General features: G+C 40.0%; 1 protein-coding gene across 3 annotated transcripts in view; it reads right to left on the bottom strand.

Annotated features, from left to right (window-relative positions):
- The window catches only part of kcnh3 (potassium voltage-gated channel, subfamily H (eag-related), member 3), a 664,660-nt gene that overhangs the window by 190,957 nt on the left and 454,200 nt on the right, over window positions 1-19,503 (bottom strand). For all 3 annotated transcript variants that reach the window (XM_043692967.1, XM_043692968.1, XM_043692965.1), the window contains exon 7: window positions 16,732-16,939. In XM_043692967.1, the coding sequence (XP_043548902.1) occupies window positions 16,732-16,939 (208 nt within the window). The remainder of the gene's footprint in view (window positions 1-16,731; window positions 16,940-19,503) is intronic.

The following is a 19,503-nucleotide window of genomic DNA, read 5'->3' as shown; positions in this document are numbered from 1 at the left end:
CAAAATTTGAGTATTCCCCTTCTAACGTCATGCATACATTTGTAGATATTTCCTGTTCCTAGCTTGTAAAAGTTTCAGAACAGATCTTTAGGGCCAGTTTGAAAGGGTTTGTTGCATGAACAGCGGGTGAGAAAATTGCCCACGAAAAAAAGAGCAGTGCTTTCAGCAAGGCAATGACAATGGGGTGCTTGTCCAAATATTAGTGCTTGTCCAAATCCTTGGCATTCAATTAACAGTTATGGCTCCTTTAGTTATGTGCAGTGAGGCATGATGTAGGAAAAATCAAGGTTGATTTCACTGCTTCCATCCGTGCTTGTGGCCAGCAGTCACACATCCAAGTGCAGAAGGACTGCTGCTGGTAATCCCTCAAGTCAAAGATCAGAAAAATGTACGTATTTTATGTATTCACAAATCCACATTACTCTGTTGAATTCGCATCCTTTGTTGCACACCATCCAAGAGGCACTGAGCAATTGCCGTAAGTTGGCTTTGGTTGACTGACTAGATTCCCTCCAAGTCATACAACATCCTGATTGTAGTACAAGAAGTTTCATGTTTAATCATGATGATGAAACTGATTGTGTAACTCTGACATTAGTAAGAAACATTGAAAATAGGAACACGAGTTGGCCATTCATCCCTCTAGCCTCCATTCAGTATGATAGCGGCTGAACAGCCTTCTCCCTATTTCTCCCCATACTCTTTGATCCCTTTAGACCTAAGAACTATATCAAGCTCCTCCCTCAAAATATTCAACACTTTTGCCCCAGCTGCTTTCTGTGGCAGAGAATTCAACAGGCTCACCACTCTCTGGGTGAAGAAGTGTCAGTGACTGGTGGACGAACACACCCAAGTCTTGTTGCATCTCTCTCTTTCCCAAAGTATTGCATTCATATCAGCATTCCTGTTTTTGCTACGAAAGAGATCATTCTAGAATGAACATATGAAAAGTTAGCTTGCAGATATAACACAGTACAGCTATATTATGTACTGATGTGAAAAAAAGTGTTTACAGTACATAAGATGTTGAAGAATCTGAGATAAGGAGCAATCAATCCCAGGCAAAATGCATATGCAGTCATTCACAGCTCCAAGATAGTCCAGAGCTCTGTTTCAATGTGCATATAGCAGTATTGGTTTAAGTCACATGCCTGAGGTTTGCTCTTGCTTTTGGAGAGGCTTTAAACTAATTTGGCAGGTGGATAAGGCACAGAGTAGATGTAATGTAGGGAGCAATATTCAATCAAATATAGAAAGAATGCTACAACAGTACAGGTGGTGGGGAAGACATGGGCAGGATAATTCACGTTGGAGCTAAATTGTATCTATTTTTAATACAAGGAGCTTGATTGGTAAGGTGGATGAACTTAAAGCGTTGATTGCCACATAAGAACATGATATTGTTGCAATCATTGAGACATGGTTGTAGGAAGGAAAGGACTGCCAGCTCAATATTCCAGGATATGGAAGTTCCAGATGCTGGTGGGGAAGAGGAGGAAAGTAAGAAAGGTGGGGGCATTGCATTATTGATAGAGAAAGCCGTCACTGTAGTAACGGGGGGAGGATGTTGCAGAAGGGTCTTCAAATGAGGCCACTTTGGTAGAACTTAGAAATACAAAAATGGAGATCTCTTTGCTGGGATTATGTGAAGGGCATCCCAACAGTCAGAGGGACGTAGAGGAACAGTTATGTAGGGAAATCACAAAGGTGTGAGAGAAACAGGGTTATGGTTGTCGGGATTTCAACTTCGTAAACACTAACTAGGATCACCCTCATGTGAAAGGATTACACATGCTGGTATTTTTAAACTGCATCCTGAAGAGCATTTTGTGCCAGTACATAGTCCTATTAGAGATGGGACAGAGCAAGAGAGGAACTGGCAAACATAGACGGGCAAAGCAACTTGTAGGTAAGTTGACATTTGGAAAGTAGGAATATTTCAAAAGTAGTATGCTTTCTGCCAACACCCAGTTCAAAAGGTAAGTGTCCATGGGATCAAAGGCAAGTTGGAATGTAGAATCTCTACAGTGTAGAAGCAGGCCATTGAGTCCATACTGACCCTCCAAAGAGCATCTCAGATCAACCTCCCTAACCTGTCCCTGTAACCCTGCATACCCCATGGTTAATCCACCTGTCCTGCACATCCTGGACACCATAGGACAATTTAGTGTGGTCAATCCACCTTATCTGCACAAATTGGGACTGTGGGAGAAAACCAGAGGAAACCCACAGGGAGAATATGCAAACTCTACACAATTGCCTGAGGGTGGAATTGAACCCAAGTCCCTGGTGCTATGAAGCAGCATTGCTAACCACTAAGCCACTTTGCCCAAGTTGGCAAATGGGATCCAAAATTAACTTACAAACAGGAGGCAAAGGGTGATGGTGGAAGAATATTTTTGTCATTGAAAGCCTGTGACCAGTTGTATACTACGGGGTTCAATGCCGGCAACTCTTGCTGTTTATTATGTATATTTACATATTTGATGTGAGTGTAAAAGATATAAATGGTAAATATGGAATTGATACAAAATTGTGTTGTTGATCAGGAGAAGGATGGTCTTGGGCTGCAGTCTGATATTGATCAGATGGTAAATTGGGCACAGCAATGGCAGATGGAATTTAATTCTGCTAAGTGCAAGGCGGTGCATTTTGGGAAGTCTGGTAAGGGAAAGATACGTGTAATGAAGGTAGATCACTAGGTACTGAGGAACAAAAGGATCTTGGTGTACAAGTCCACAAATCCCTGAAGGTGTCAGCCCAGGGAGACAAGCTGATGAAGATAGCACATGGGATGCTTGCCTTCATTAGCTGGGCTGTAGAATATAAGAGCAACGATATCTTGTTACAATTTTATGAAACATTGGTTAAGCCACAGGTGGACCATTTGTATGCTGTTCTAGTCGCCATGCTATCAGGACGTGATTGCATTGGAGAGCGTGCAGAGGAGGTTCACCAGGATATTGCCTTGGAAGTGAAAGGTCTCAGTTATAAGGAGAGACTGAATAGTTTAGTTTGTTTTTCTTGGAGCAGAGGAGGTTGGGGGGTGAGGTCTAATTGAGGTGTGCACAATTATGAGAGGAATAGACAAAATAGATTGTGAGAATCCTTTCCCCAAGGCAGACGTGTCTACAACCAGAGGACATAAGCTCAGGGAGAGGAGTATGTGATTTAGAGGAGATATGAGCCAGATGGTGGTAGAAATATGGCATGTGCTACCTGAGAGGGTGGTGGTAGCATGTAATCTCACAACATTTAAGAAGTGCTTAAAATACCAGGGCTGAAAATGTGTTTCTGGAAAAGCGCAGCAGGTCAGGCAGCATCCAAGAAGCAGGAGAGTCGACGTTTCGGGCATGAGCCCTTCTTCAGGAAGAAGGGCTCATTCCTGAAGAAGGGCTCATGCCCGAAACGTCGATTCTCCTGCTCCTTGGATGCTGCCTGACCTGCTGCGCTTTTCCAGCAACACATTTTCAGCTCCGATCTCCAGCGTCTGCAGTCCTCACTTTCTCCTTAAAATGCCAGGGCATAGTAGGCCGTGTGTGTGGTGTTGGTTGGTCAGTATTGACATGGTGGGCTGAAAGTGGTGCTGGAAAAGCACAGCAGGTCAGGCAGCATCCGAGGAGTAGGAAAATCAACCTTTCAGCCAAAAGCCCTTCATTAGGATGAAGGGATTTTGCCTGAAAGGTCGATTTTCCTGCTCCTTGGATGTTGCCTGACCTGCTGTGTTTTTCCAGCACCATTCTAATCTAGACTCTGATCTCCAGCATTGGCAGTCCTCACTTTCGCCTTTGGTGGGCTGAAAGGCCTGTTTCCATGGTGTACAACTCTATATAGTGCAGACTTGGAACTGTCATCACTTTTTAACTGTTGCAGAGTTAAAAATCTGGAATTTCCTTCTTAACAGTGCTATGGGCACACGTATACCAGATAGACTGTAGCTTTGAACTACTTTTCAAAGCTAATTAAGATACGGGTAACAAATGCTTAACTTGCCAGCAACGCTCATAAACTTTAAAATAAAACTCTCATTTCTGTGTCAGAAGGTTTTGGGTACGTGAGCATGTGAGCACAAATATTTGGATGAACACTACACATCCTACTGAGGGAGTGCTACATTGTCAGAGGAGTTACCAGGGTTGTGTTGGTGAATAATCATCCCTCAATTAGCAGTTTATCTGGTTATTGTCACATTGTGGGAGCTTGTTTGTACAACTGCAACTAGACTTCAAATACTTAATTGGCTGTAAATCAATTTATTTGAACATGGATTTGTTAGAAAAGAGAAAAAAATCTTGCAGCTTTACAGCTTTCATGACCTTAGGACATCACAAATTATTTGGAGCCAATAAAGTACTTTGGACTTACAGTCACTGTTCTCTGTTTACTAATTTAGCTGCACAATTTGTCAAATGATGGCCAACAGAATTGAGTACAGGCCTAATGGTTAACATGCATCTATTTCTGAACAGGCACCATATAAGCTTAAAATACTCCAACAGGCAGATGTAAGTCAGTTATTGTGTTCAGCTGCCTCTATGCTCTATGTAACACAGAATTTAAGCAGAGAGAATGCATGGAAATTCTAGTGATTGTTTTATTCTACCCACAGCATACCTATAAAAAGCTTATCTTAAATAAATTAACAGTTAATTTGACAATATATAACTCTTCTTCAGAAAAAAGTCATTGAGAATCTGTGTGAATCAGCAGTGTTGCCGTGTTGCATGTTTCAAACAAAAAGGAGCCAGTCTGCCTTGAGTTCAGCAGGAGTGATGTGTCCTGATCCCAGACATTTTTTTGATTGATTCCTAACCCTATCCATCAGAAATTGAACATGTTGAAACTAAGGGCTGAGCAAGCGTATTCATAGATATTCTTTTGCTAGTTCCCCTTGACCACATGATGGCTCGTATCCAGGCAATAAACAATACTTTCAGGGTCTCGAGTCCCCTTAGAATCAGAGGGATTTCATGTTGTCCAAACCATGCTCCCAGATCTCTAATAGGTGGATGGCCACTCCACTGCGCTCCTCTCCAGGCCTCAGCATAGGCCTCAGGCAGATCCCTCATGGCTTCTTGGTTTAACCTGCGACTGCTATGAACATCACTCCCTGCACAAAGAAAGGCTGACCAGGCACCTCCTCCATCTCTGCCACTTGGTGGTAAAGGATTGGCCAAAAGAATGCCTGACAACCACAAGGAATGCCAGCAGAGAATGCTCCCCATAGTCAGGGTCCAGTGTCTGGCCCTATCCCGGAGTCATACAGCATGAAAAAGACTCTTTGGCCCAACTCGTTAATGTTAACCAGATTTTTTAAACTGAACTAGTCCCATTTGCCTGAGTTTGGCCCATATCCATCTAAATCTTTCCTATCCGTGTACATACACAAGTATCTTTTTAAATGTTGTAATTGCATTACATCTGACAGCTTGCTGCATATATGTACCACACTGTGTGTCAAAACATTGCCCCTCAGGTCCCTTTTAAATCTTTTCCCACTCACCTTTAAACCTATGTCTTTTAGTTTTGGACTCTCCTACCCTGGAGAAAAACACCTCAGCTATGCACCTTTTCTATGCCCGTTTTGATTTTATAAACTACATAAGGTCACCCCTCAACCTCTCTACACTCCAGGGAAAATGGTCTGAGCCTATCGAGCCTCTCCTTATCACTAATGCACCAAGGCCCAGGTCGTGACTCTCGTCCAACATCTTGCTTCTCTATATTGTGCTCCTGAATAAACATATTGTGGTTTTAGTTCAAACTATTACCCTGTTGTTATTTAAAAGATTCTAACCTACTTTTCACAGGGAAAAAAACACTGCTCCTTTGTTCTATTATTAAAAATATTACTTTTTAAGTTCTCAAAGGAGCCATTCAAATTTGTCACAGTGAGGGGACTGATGGGACTATTCTCATTAAAGCTAACTTGCTCTGTGCAATCCTGTGACTTTCATACAGTTTTGAACTGAGAAAATAAATTGACTAATTTATTGTTTTCAAGATGTTCCATTCATGTTAAGAATAGGACATTATTTTTAGGAATTTGGAAAAGAGGCTGTGTAATGCTTGACTGACCACTTGTCTCACCAAACCCAAAGTGAGAGGTTTGAGAACCCAACTCTAACCTGCTCTGGGGCAGGAAAGATGTGTGTGACATGTTGGGAAGCAGGCCAGTAAGGTATAAGCAATTTCTTTTTTAGAAGAAAGTTGGCTTTGGTGAAAATCTCATTCCTGAAGAAGGGCCTGTGCCCGAAGCGTCGAATCTCCTGTTCCCTGGATGCTGCCTGACCTGCTGTGCTGTTCCAGCAATAAAGTTTCAACTTTGGTGAATGACTGGCCAGCTGCCAGAAAAAAAGGACTGTATACGAAAAACAATTTTCTTTAATGTACTATAAAGGCGACTGTGATATATTTGTATTACTGTTCTCTTTCAGAAGCCATTTAGAAGAAGGTGAAGTTTGGTCATAATCAGTAAAATAAAATAGCTCCTGAACTCATGTCACTGAAATGTTATAATTATTTCCAAAGGTATCATTTTTGCCATCCCAAACGTACCTGAGGGTTGTATTTGGTGAGGCAAACACCCCACATAATCTTCAGCATTGAGTGATCTGCCTCTCAAAACCTGGCCAAAGCAGCAACAACAACTTGCCTTCAGTGCACAGAACTCTATCAATCTTTAGGGCTTTAGTTTGCACTGGACTTTTAACAGGCCAGGCTCAAATCTCATTCTGAGATCTTCACAAATGCATTCACGATGCTATTGCTTATTGTGACTGGATACATTCTTAGCCTTTGTGAATAACATTGGTCAAGGAGCTAACATAAAAACGTTTTCAGCTTTTGCTGATCATTTGAATGCCTTGTCAGTGAAATGTTTAGGCAAGCAGATTTAAAAATAATTCATGATACTAAATCCACAGATATTAGAACACAAGTCAAGGTTTTTTCTGAATTAAAAAAAGCAATATCATCAAAAATTCCAGCAAGTTTGACCTTTTCACTGATATTCAACTGAAAAATTTCCAAAGCTCTTGTAACTAATGTTTTTACTTTTCCTTTATCCTTTTCACTTGTTTAAATACAAATGATAATGTTACAATTTCTAGTTTTATAACAGTGTTTGTAAAGTCAAAATAATGCTTTTAGAATAAAGAATCTAAATTATCCAATAATTTAGAAGTGGATAAGAGATGCTTCACCTGAGCAATGCAGTGTCAAAGTTTCCAGATTTGAACCTTGAACCATTTGGTCTTAGCTGGGATGTTTGACTGGACAGAACAAACAGAATGGTCATGAGTTGGAAAAGCCTTACAATGTTCCCAACCTGCCACGTGATATTCCACATGTTTGGATATTGAGTAGGACCATACTCGTTTGGAACGTAAACAGAGTTGCATCTTCATTTTCGAGAATTGCAATGGCTGCTTAACAAAAGGTTTGCAAGCACTTGTGGAGTCGCATCAAAAGGAAGAAGTAACTGTCAAAAGAATAAATTAAAATTGGGATGACTGCATTGAATTGCGTTCCGAAATTTCACTTTGGAACAGATATTGCTTGCTGCAGTATAAGCATTCCAAGTGGCCAGTGTCAAAGGCATTGTAGGATTCTCCGAGTACGTGGAGAACAGGCCCTTCGGCCCTTGATGTTGCGCCGACTAGTGAACTATTCTCGGCTCGTCCCCCTACACTATCCCAAAATTTCTCTCTGTTCTAATACAGTGCTGCTGAGGAAGGTCACCTCCAAGTTTATAAAGGCTTATTTTCACAGTTAAAAGCATCAGCCAGAATGGCAACTTGTATAACTCCTTATAGACCCTTAAGCACAGGGATCATAGGCGATTGAAACACAGTAGAGGAAGGTCACCTCCAAGTTTATAAAGGCTTATTTTCACAGTTAAAAGCATCAGCCAGAATGGCAACTTATATAGCTCCTTATAGACCCTTAAGCACAGGGATCATAGGCGATTGAAACACAGTATGAGCTAGTACACGGGCAAAAAAAGTTTGGTTGCTCTCAAGCTCGCAGACGAATTAAGTTGGGAGGTCAGCCTTGAGAGCATTGGAATAATTAAATCTAGAGCTTAAAAATAAACTTGAATGGGAGTTTCACCAGTTGATAGTTTGAGGCTTGGGTGGAGTCAAGTGATGCCGCAGTGTAGGTAGATTTGGTGATGGAGAGGATCTAAGGTCTGCAGCTTGGCTCAGGTTCAAATACAATACCAAAGTTGTGAACTGTCTGGTTCAGTCTCAAACCCTGACCAGAGAAAGCGATTTGGTGCTACCAAAATGGAGACTATGGGCAAACGGTCCATTTCATAGAAACCAAAGTCTTAAGAAACAGGTTTGATAAACAATGCAGTTCAGTAATGCACTAACCATTTAAAAAGAATCTTTGCAAAATACAACAAACAGTATTCATGACTGAAACTGTAATAATATTCCCCAGAAAAAGCAACACGATTTCTCCAACAAAACACAGTGAGTGAAGAATAGGTATTTTGTGTTAAGTAGATCCCGCCTTCTCTCACAGTATAATGATGTAACAATTATTCAGTCTTCTTCATCTGGATTACAATAGGATCCATAATTGGGGGAATTGGTGGTGGGGATGGAAGGAAATAGTTTATTATAGACTTAATTGGAGGAAGTTACTGCTACACAACATTTGATGTTGGGGAAATGAATTTTAACAATGAATGTTCTGTTGAGAACATTTTCTTTTTAGTACGAGTTCCAGGGTTTAGATGACTGAACTTTACCAAGCATTATTTATCAAGCCAATGGCTCAGAGTAGTGATTAAATCCAAGAAAACTCTGAAAACTACACCCTGGCTGTAAGTTTAAGGATTTAATGAGAAAACAAAATGGCTGTTGAATGTCATCTACACTGCTTGGACAAAAAGGTAGGAGGCAACAATTGCCCTATTGCCCTTCCATCAGTTGAAAAATGAGCAGCCATACAAACACATCGACCTGGACCCAATATATCAACCACTGCAGCGGACAGCTGAAACTGACAACCGGAAGCGGCAGGGACAGACCACTATAAACACCGGAGGAAACATCAAAGAAGCGCTTCGCAGGAGGCTCCCAAGCACTGATGATGTCGCCTAGCCAGGAGACGAAACGTTTGCAACAAAAACTTCCAGCTCGGTGAACAGAACCACAACAACGAGCACCCGAGCTACAAATCTTCGCACAAACTTTAATGAATAGAATGCCAATGAAAGTGTAGGTTTGCTTTAGATAGAAATAGATTACTCAGAAAGGATAAGCGGTTCAGTTGAGCAGTCTCCAAAATAGTTAGGGCATGAGGAAAGAAGTCCTGATGAGTCTAATGTCAGGAAGAGAAAGCTCCAGTAACAGAAAGCTGTGGAAAAGATGTTTAAGGAAGCAGATAACAAAATAAGTGAGCTGTGTTAGCCATTTGTTCAAAGGTCTCATGAATACACATTAACTAAAGCAGATAATGTGAGTAAATACAGAAGTTAATTAAAAAGAAACCAAGTCATGCCCACTGAAGACCATTTTGAAATGGAAACAGAATGATACTGGACTGATGTTAGAGTATCTATAAGGTTGCTGTTGAGGGCAAAAGGGTTGAATCTTTATTTCTGACATTTGTAATAAGACTGTTTCAACTAGTTCTTGTAAAGTTTGTGTTATTTTTCCTGTTGTACGTAATAAACGTTTTGATGTTGTTTGTTAAAAGAACATTGGCAAGATACATAAATAAAATGTATGGTTTATTAAGCCAGATTCCACTCTGGAATTTGACTTGCCCAGTATTACCATTAATTGGGATCATAACAAAGTAGGCGCTCTTGCTGGGAAATGCAATAACTTTCTTCAAGAGGGATTTATGGATCTTTAAAAATTAGTACATTGGTGGAGTGGACACAGATGTAAAAATTGTAACATCTAATTACATTAGGATTTCAAAATGGGTTTGATTGCTGTTACCATTTTTCTGGGAGGAGATTTTTGATTTGATGTTTTAAAATTGAATTTATTATTGTCATGTGTATCTCGATACAGTGAAAAGTTCTGTTTTGCATGCAGTACAGGCAGATCATACCATAAAAAAATCAATAAGGGTGATAGAACAGAGTGAGGAACACAATGGTCCAGCTGCAGTGAAGGTGAACAAGGAACAAGATCAACATTAAGTTTAAAATTTGAGAGGTCTATTCAGAAGTTGAATTACAGTGGGGAAAATGCTGTTTTAAAATGTTTTTAAATTTTTGTATCTTCCTGATGGAAGAGGTTAGGAGAGATTATGACCAGGCTGGGAGGGATCTTTGATTATGTTGGCTGCCTTTCTGAGGCACCAAGAAATGTAGATGGAATCAATAGATGGAAGGTTGGCTTGTGTGGTGCACGGTGCTGTGTTCACAACTCTCTGCAGCTTCTTACAGTAGATTATTTGAAATCTTTGATGAAGGCTAGACTGAGAGTGTTAATGGGTTAATTGCAGGTAGAAATAAAATCAGGATCTTAGTATGTGGTGTAAGTATGTGGTGTCGAAAGTGAATGCTCAGTATTTAGGATTCAAAAAAGGGAAATGTGAAAAAACGGAAACATCCCTGCTAGAATTAGCCAAGATTCAGTTTGAAATTAAAACATTGAATTAGAGGTAAAAGATAGAGAAAGAAAACTGAATGAAAACTTAAATCAGACACAAAAGAGAACTGAAAAGAAAAGGCAAAGAAAAATTGGAAAGAGATGGAATTTTAAAAAGCTTCAACTCCAAAGAAAGAGTGAAATCAGACAACTTGGTGAGAAGAAAAACTCAGGGTAAAAGAAAAAGGAAGACTCAGTACCTCATATTGTATCCTGTCACTAGAGAGCGTTACTGAATTTATTGCGGTTTCAGATTGTCAAGATGCCAGGAGAGTTGCTTCATTCACGTGCCCTCTTGGTTGGTCACAACAGGGTTAATTAGAAAGGACCCCCTTCTTCATGGATAACTTTCTCCCAGATCAAATAGACTAAAAAGAGTTAATTTGTGGTTCAATTCTTGCCTTGGTGCTGGATGGCTGAGAGTTCAGGTCTCACCATTCCAGGATACTCAAGCATAAAACTGTAGACTGACATGTGAGCTGTCTCTGCACAGGATATTAAAAATGTGCTTCAGATGCCTGGACAGGTCTGTAGACTCCTCTCATTGGACAGATGGCACTAAACTGTGTTTCACACAATATAACAAAGCAACAAAGACTGGAACTCCAGGAAAAGGAATGTGTTGAGCACACTGTCTCTTAGGGAGGTGGAAGAGGAACAACAGCAGGCACAGGAAGTTGGGAGAGAGACTTACTATAGTAGGGGCATCAGCAATGGCACTCATTGCTGTCCTGGCTGCTCTAATTCAGGGACCCCTCTGTGTATTCTTTGCTTACAAGGAGGGAAGGATTTGACCTGTGATAATAATAGAATATTGTCAATAGATGAAGAACAATTGAGAAGGGTGAAGGTGAAGTCTAGGTTTGACATTGCATTAAGATGAGGATGATTATCAATGATGGATGGTCAGATGGGAATGCAAGGTAAGCAGAAAAGAATGCCTGAAACTGCAAGATGAGTTGGTATGGGTGGCTGACGTAGAGTCATAGTCAGCACAGAAAGAGATCCTTCGGTCCAACTCATCTATGCTGATCAAATATCCTAAATTAATCTAGTCCCATTTGCCAGCACCTGGCCCATGTTCCACTAAACCCTTCCTATTCGTATACTTATCCAGATGCTTTTAAATGTTGTAATTGTACCAGCCTCCTCCACTTCCTCTGGCAGCTCATTCCATACACACACCACCCTCTGCATGATAACATTGCCTCTGAGGTCCCTTTCAAATCTTTCCCCTCTCACCTTGAACCTATACCCTCTAGTTCTGGACTCCCCCATCCCAGGGAAAAGATATTGTCTATTTACCATATCCATGCCCCTCATGATTTTATAAATATCTTTAAGGTCATTCCTTAGCCTCCGATGTTCCAGGGAAAACAGCCCCAGCCTAATCAGCCTCTCCACGTAGCTCAAACCCTCCAACCCTGGCAACATCCTTACAAATCTTTTTTGAATCCTTTCAAGTTTCACAAGTTTCCTATAGGAGGGAGGCCAAAATTGCACACACTATTTCAAAAGTGGCCTAGCCAAAGTCCTGTTCAGCCACAACATGACCTCCCAACTCTTATATTTAATGTCCTGACCAATAAAGGCAAGCATGGAAACACCTTCTTCGCTATAATGGAACTTAGGGCAATCATGGTGTATATTATTTAATTTAAATTGCCTATTCTCATTCTTTCTTCTTGAATGGATTCCCACCCTTCTCAGGCTTGCTGTGTACCTGCTGTTTTCTGCAGTCCATGTCCTCCTGAAGTTTGCTGTTCTCTTCCTCACTGTTTGTTACATTTGCAAGTTGTGTGTCATTTACAAACTTTTAAATTATACTCAGATTATTAATATACATTAGAAGAGCAGTGATCTGAATACTTATACCTAAAGGACATCTCAATATATGTCCCTTTTATTCTGCAAAACATCCATTCACCACCAATTCATCTTTTCTGTCCCGTAGTCAATATTGTGTCAATACTATGACTGCCAGGACTTGCTAATCCAATGGACTTTAATTTTGGTAATATGTAAGAATAGTACGGGACATCTTATTAAATCCATATACATAACATCAACAGGACTACCTTCATCATTCAGCTAATTTCATTAACTCAATAGTGTTTGCGAGTTTTTATTTTTAACACCCGCATAGGTTGTCATTTATTATCTCCTGATTTTCTAACTGAAAGTTAATTCTATCGCAGATCATGGTATCTATAATGTTACCCTCCAACACTGACATTTGGATGACTGGCTCATGATTGCTTGATTATTTATTTTATTTTCAGAGATGTAATACCCTTCATTCATCTGTCACTACATCAGTATTGAAAGAGGATTGAAAGATTGTGACCAGAATCTCATATTTTTTATGCTTGCTTCTCTCATCAACCCAAGATGTATCCATTCTGGCTGGAAAATGATTGCTTTGAGCCATTCCAATCATTTACTTATTTTTATCTATTTTCCTCCTATCCAATTTCTCAAGCTCCTTCTTTACTGTAACATTAGCAGCATCTTAATTCGTGAATACACAGCCAGCGTGCTCATTCACTTGCTGAGCTATGCGTATTATTTCCACCAATTTCCTTTTTGGTACCTAATTGGTCGGTTTGTTCCTCTAACTATTCTTTTCTTCACTCTTTAAGACTTTAGTAGTTCCTTTTATGTTCCTTATAGTGTAAATTGACCTGTTTTGATGAGCTAGCATGTCATTGCGTTTCTGAAGTCAAAAACAACTGCAGTCTGTAGTTGAAGCTGACTGGGGACAACTGCCTATTTAATCTTTCACCTTATTTCAAAGTGTTGAATACCAACCTTATTCTTACTGCATTTTTTAAATTTAATATTACTGTCATGGTTCAATAGAAGTATTTATGCCAAATTGATTAGCCATGTTGTTCGGAAATAGGCTGTTCTATGCAGCATACTGGATTTAGCTTGAGAAAGAAGAGTTGGGGGGGGGGAGCGGTGGGGGTTTGGGTTAGATGCACAACAGGATAATGTGCCATGTCCAGGCATTAAATGGGTAATGAAACCTCTTCCAGTGTTGTATCTAGGGGTACACTTTTCTGAAATCTCTAGCCATAATGAAAATTGAATCATTTTGTGGGTCCTGACAGTCTGCAGCACCAGCTTCAGGGAAGTATCTGAAAAGAGAGCTGTTGCCTTGCAGCACTCTGAATTCATTGTTTCATTTTCTTGCATCGTTGAAACATCTGGACAATCCTCCAGACTTCATTTTAACTGCATACCTTCCAATAGTCAAGCTGAAATTGACTGTTTCGTCTTGTCATCTCACCCACTTGTGCTAATTGAGTATCCCATAAGTCAGATGCAAATCTAAAGGTTCGGAAATCTATTAATCCTCCTCTTGGAATATGGAGGAACCTTACAGATTGGTAATCTTGAGTAATTTCACAGGAAGAAAGATGCACAGACACTTCAGATTCAATTACTTTACATATGAGACAATGGATGTGTGAAATAGACTTCCCAGAAAGACAATCAAGGAAGATAATGTGTTCTTTTTTCGCAGAATGCTTGAGGAAGTGATGATTGACTGTCTTTGTATTTTTGAAACACTCTCTAAAAAAGGCAGAGACCCTTCCAGTTCTGTACTTTCCTGCATCCTCTGACACCACAGCAAAGGGAGATTTTTGCTGAATTCCTTCTAGGCAAGCCTTTTGAAGCACTTGGAATTTTTCACTCTGACAGAGATTGTTCTTCCCTATCTCCCCTTGCACGTACATTTGACCCATTTTGTAATATTGCAAGACTTTGTCTGTCAAAAAGAGTAAATTATTTTCTTTACCTGAAATGTGCTACAATATAATAATCCTGTGTCTTATATCAAAAGGTTTTAAATCTGTTTCATTTGTTTACAAATAAATAAAAACAATTTCCCATGAAATATGACAGTGAAATGTTTTGCATGGGATTTCCCGCAATGGAAAATATAGTCTAGTGTTGTTTTCCTTCACAAACTGAATGCTTTGTGAAACAGTTTCTCAAACTGTGGCAACTGCTCTGCTCAAGACCATAAGAAAATACAGAGGGTGGTGTGCACAGCCCAGACCATCACAGAAGCCAACCTTCCATCCATGGACTCCATTTACACAGCTCGTTGCTGTGGAAAGGCTGCCAACATCATCAAAGACCCACCGCATGCTGGTAACGCTTTCCTCCAACCTCTTCTGTCAGACAGAAGATACAGAAGCTTGAACACATGCACCAGCAGGTTCAGAAACAGCTGCTTCCTGGCTATTATTAGACTGATGAATGGGCTCTCTAACTCCAAATGATGCTGATCTTGCTAATGTTGATCTTGTCTAGTTCATGGCCTGTGCAATGGAACCTGTACACCTCTAAGTTCTTTTTTCTCTCTATGACCTGTGTGTCCTTGTTTACTATGATCTGCCTGTACTGCTTGTACACAAAGCTTTTCACTGTACTTAGGTACATGCAACAAGAAATAAATCAAATCATTAAACATTCCCACTGAATAATTGGCATTGAATAGGCCAGGACTCCCTAAATGTGTTCCCACTATGACCCCATTTCAAGGCCTGAAAATTACTGTCAGCCCTCAATAAGAAATTTGGAAGTCAAAAGTTGGATGAGAAACACGGAGTAAGGCTCTGTTCGAGGTGGAGCACAACTGTTATAATTTAGTCTTCGTTCCCTAGGACATTCATTGCTGCAAGAGATCTAAATTCTCAGTGGGCAACCCCATCAACTTTGGAAAGCTATATCTATGGTTCAGTTTGGAGCATTCTTGCCTTAGTGTGGGAATGGCTGTGAATTCAGGTTGCACCATTACAGATACTCAAGCACAAAAATGTGGACCGACACTCCAGTGCAGAATCAAGGGAGAGCTGCACTGCTGGAGTGATGCCTTTTGGTTAGTAATTAAACCGAGGCTCCGTCTATCATCTCAGATGGAGGTAAAAGATTCCACGATGCTGTCTCAAAGAAGAGCAGGAGAGTGGAACACTGTCCTGGTTGATTTGTCTCTAAATCAAATTCCTCAAAAAAAAACAGATTATTTGGTGATTATCACCTTACAGATTGTGAAACATTGCTATATATCAAGCATTGCAATGAACCCAACATTGTACCATGCCAACATTTAAAACTTGAAGCTTGTTATGGTCCTGAAGTTGTGAAAGGCATAATATAAATACAAGTTTTTATTGTGTACTCTGAAAGTGAACATTGAACCAATGATTCTGGTTGGTGAGCTAGTGATTAGATTAGATTAGATTAGATTAGATTAGGTTACTTACTGTGTGGAAACAGGCCCTTCGGCCCAACAAATCCACACCGACCTTCCGAAGAGCAACCCACCCAGACCCATTCCGCTACATTTACCCCTTCACCTAACACTACGGGCAATTTTTTTTAGCGTGGCCAATCCACCTAACCTGCACATCTTTGGACTGTGGGAGGAAACCGGAGCACCCGGAGGAAATATCACAGTTGAGGGCAAATACAAGTTTAAAGGTCATTTTGATGACATGTAACAATAAGTATTCCTGATAAGGCTTGCTAGTTTAAAAAAAAATCTCTGACTTTCTTCTTGGTACTCTTAAAACAGACATTGATTTGGATGAAATTTAATTCAAGGTTTTTATTGGAGGACAACTTGCAGCAGAGAAGCTCTTTAAAACTATATTAAAAAACAGCAAGTTCACAGTGGATCATTACTGTTCAACCAGCTTCCTCTTAGAATTTTCATCAAACAAATGTCTTTATCCCAATTGAATTCAGAGCCCGTGAACGTATTGCTTCCTGTGTACTGTCAAGTGACATTAAAAAAGGAATATTGTAAATGTTTGCAATGAAAATAGGCAATACAATGCCATATGGTGTGTTGGCGGATTATTGTGCAATTTTTATGGGGTGGAAATTAAGGGCTGCCTTTCACTGTTCTTGAATAAAACCTCAGCAAATATAAATTACAAAAGACCTGAACAAGTGGATATCACTGCCATCTCTTCCTGCCTCAAGTGATATTTTACCTGTGAAAAACTATCCCTTTTCTGCTGTGCAGATTCAGAAACCTTATTGCATTTTGATAACTCCTATAAAAAGTAGTGTCACTTACCAATTTCCCAGGTGGAAAGGTCATTGGCTTCAATTTCCTTCTGCCCAATAAAGTACCAGATACAGGCCATCCAATGTGCTATCAGGGCAAACATGGACATGAGCAGTGTAAGGACCACAGCACTGTACTGTGAGTAGCGGTCCAGTTTCTGAAGCAGCCGTAGCAGACGTAGTAAGCGCACAGTTTTCAGTAGATGAACGCCAAAATACTGTGGAAATTAAACAATTCCATTACAAAAATGTTATTTCAACTTAGAGAAGGCTTATTGCTTTGCCAAGAATGCAATGCTACTTCCAGTTAATTGCTGATTATCAGTCGCAGAATACGTGCCAATACACCATGCAGTAATAGAGTTACAGGCAACTATTTCTCAGTGTCACTGCATTCAGGGAAGATCACAGCAGTGGGGTTCAGATGTTTTGTGCTCATCCTCAAAGGTTGTTACCTCAAGACAGAATCGACTCTCCAAAGAAAACCAGGTTATCTATTGTATTTAGGTATGTAGCTTAACAACTGAAATAAGATGATGGAAGAAGGAAGTCGGACAGGATGTCAGAAGTGTGACTGACTCACAGGGCCCCCTGCAATCCCTTATGCACTCGAGGTATGGATATCCCAATTTGGAAACCAATGTTCTAAAGCTATTGCAGGATGTTACAGAAAACTGTCATCTATAAATGACAGAAATTTGCTCAATTTATCAATCTAAATTTAAGTGTAAACTAAAGCTGTATTATTTGGAACAAGAGTGTTTTAAAACTAACTTTGAGCACAAATTTGGACTCAGGCTTCATAGAGGCACACAGCACAGAAAGAGACTCCTTGGTCCAACTCATCTGCACCAACCAGATATTCCAATCTGTCAGCATTTGCCCCATATCCCTCTACACCCTTTCTATTCATATACCCATACAGATGCCTTTTTAATTGATGTAGTGTAGCATTGACATAGTGCAGCCTTGTGTGAAGTGTGGTTGATGAATTAGATATTAAACCCTAGCCTCCTCGGTTTCCTTTTCAAAATCAGTGGCACTATCCAAAGGGGAACAAGAGAATTTCAGGAAAGAAAACAGATTTTTCGTTGCAAGGAGCTTTATGAAATATATTATTCCATGACTTGCCAATATTCTGTTATGACTTGGCAAAACTTTACATGAAGAAAAGAATTCTCAAAAACAATTAGAGGTGGGCAACAAAAGCTTGCTTGCCAGAGACTGCAGCCTCCTTATAGCTCATGAAAATAATTATATACCCCTTTTACCTCATTTCATGATTTCTTTTGACCTTGTTTCATCCCATGGTCTTCAGTCAATAATATAATCATCTTGTCACTAGAACGATTTGAGCTGTTTTATTTGACCTTGAAACTTCATTAAATGATCTAGTTCCTGGAGTTTACTCTGGGCAATTAAATCTGTTCAACAATTGAAGAGGAAGTGGAAAAGATAGAGCTGATATACACAAACTATATAATTAGTCAAATTTGAAAACTAATTAGCCTCTTCAAAAGTCCATTGGCTAACCAATTAATGACTGGAAATGGAAGATGAAAATTCCCTTACAGCAGCGCAGACAAAGGCAATTCATGTTCTGGGAGTACTGCTGTAATTTCAGTTCTGGAAATATTACTGTGTTTCAGTGAGATGCTGCTGCTGCCTGCCACAACAGGGAGTCCATTGTAAGTGGTAATTTCTTTCCATCTCACATGCAAAATTGCTTCAGTGTTTTAAAATCCACCAAATTAAAGGCACTATCAGCCTCACTTGGTTGTGAAGTAGTTTTGCAAAAAAAGTTATATTCTCAGTACTGTGTTGTATTCTCAAGAAAAATGTGTAGGTTGTAAGTCCATGAAGTAACTCCCCAAACATTTTGGTATTGAAATAAAGCACTTAACTAGATCCAGCTGGCATTCATTTATTGAGACTTTATTTATGCATGTATATATTAAAATGTTAAATGGTATTTCCTAATATTTGTGTGCTTAAAAGGCCTTGCCAGAGTTGGACTCCAGCACAAATCATAGGAACAAACTATCCAACAGTACACTATGAAAACAAAATCTTGCAACCACAAATATAATTTACAAAAGCGTAGTCTTGACAGGACAGTTTGAAAGGTAGCAGTGCTTGGAATCGGTGACTCTATGCTTGGTTTGAGGGTAGTTCAGCAGGTTGTTTCAAAAATGATTAAGAACTAGTAATATAAAAGACCCAGATTCATCCAAAATTGCAGACTTTTCTTGTGCCATAAATATTTTCAACCATCCAATGCTGATTGAGGAATCAAAATCCTGGAGGGACCAGGCAGAATAGACAGAGAGAAACTGTTCCCATTGGAATTGAGAACAAGAGAACATATTGAAGGTTATTCACAAAAGGAGGAGATAAAGAAGACATAAAGATAACATCTAAATGAGTTGAGTGGTCAAGATTTGGAAATTCACTGCTCTAAAGTGTAGTTAAGGCAGATTCAAATTCAGAAAGGGAATTGGATCACTATCTGAAAAGGAACCAAACTCAGGCCTTTGATAAGGTGCCACACGGGAGGCTGCTGAGCAAGGTGAGGGCCCATGGTGTTCGAGGTGAGCTACTGGTATGGATTGAGGATTGGCTGTCTGACAGAAGGCAGAGAGTTGGTTTAAAAGGTTCTTTTTCGAAATGGCAGCCGGTGACAAGCGGTGTCCTGCAGGGTTCAGTGTTGGGGCCGCAGCTGTTCGCATTATATATTAATGATCTGGATGAAGGGACCGGGGGCATTCTAGCGAAGTTTGCC

The sequence above is a fragment of the Chiloscyllium plagiosum genome, chromosome 7, assembly GCF_004010195.1.
Source record: "Chiloscyllium plagiosum isolate BGI_BamShark_2017 chromosome 7, ASM401019v2, whole genome shotgun sequence".
Taxonomy (NCBI): domain Eukaryota; kingdom Metazoa; phylum Chordata; class Chondrichthyes; order Orectolobiformes; family Hemiscylliidae; genus Chiloscyllium; species Chiloscyllium plagiosum.
Note: the sequence above shows the minus strand (reverse complement) of the source record. Positions and strands in the feature narration are given on the sequence as shown.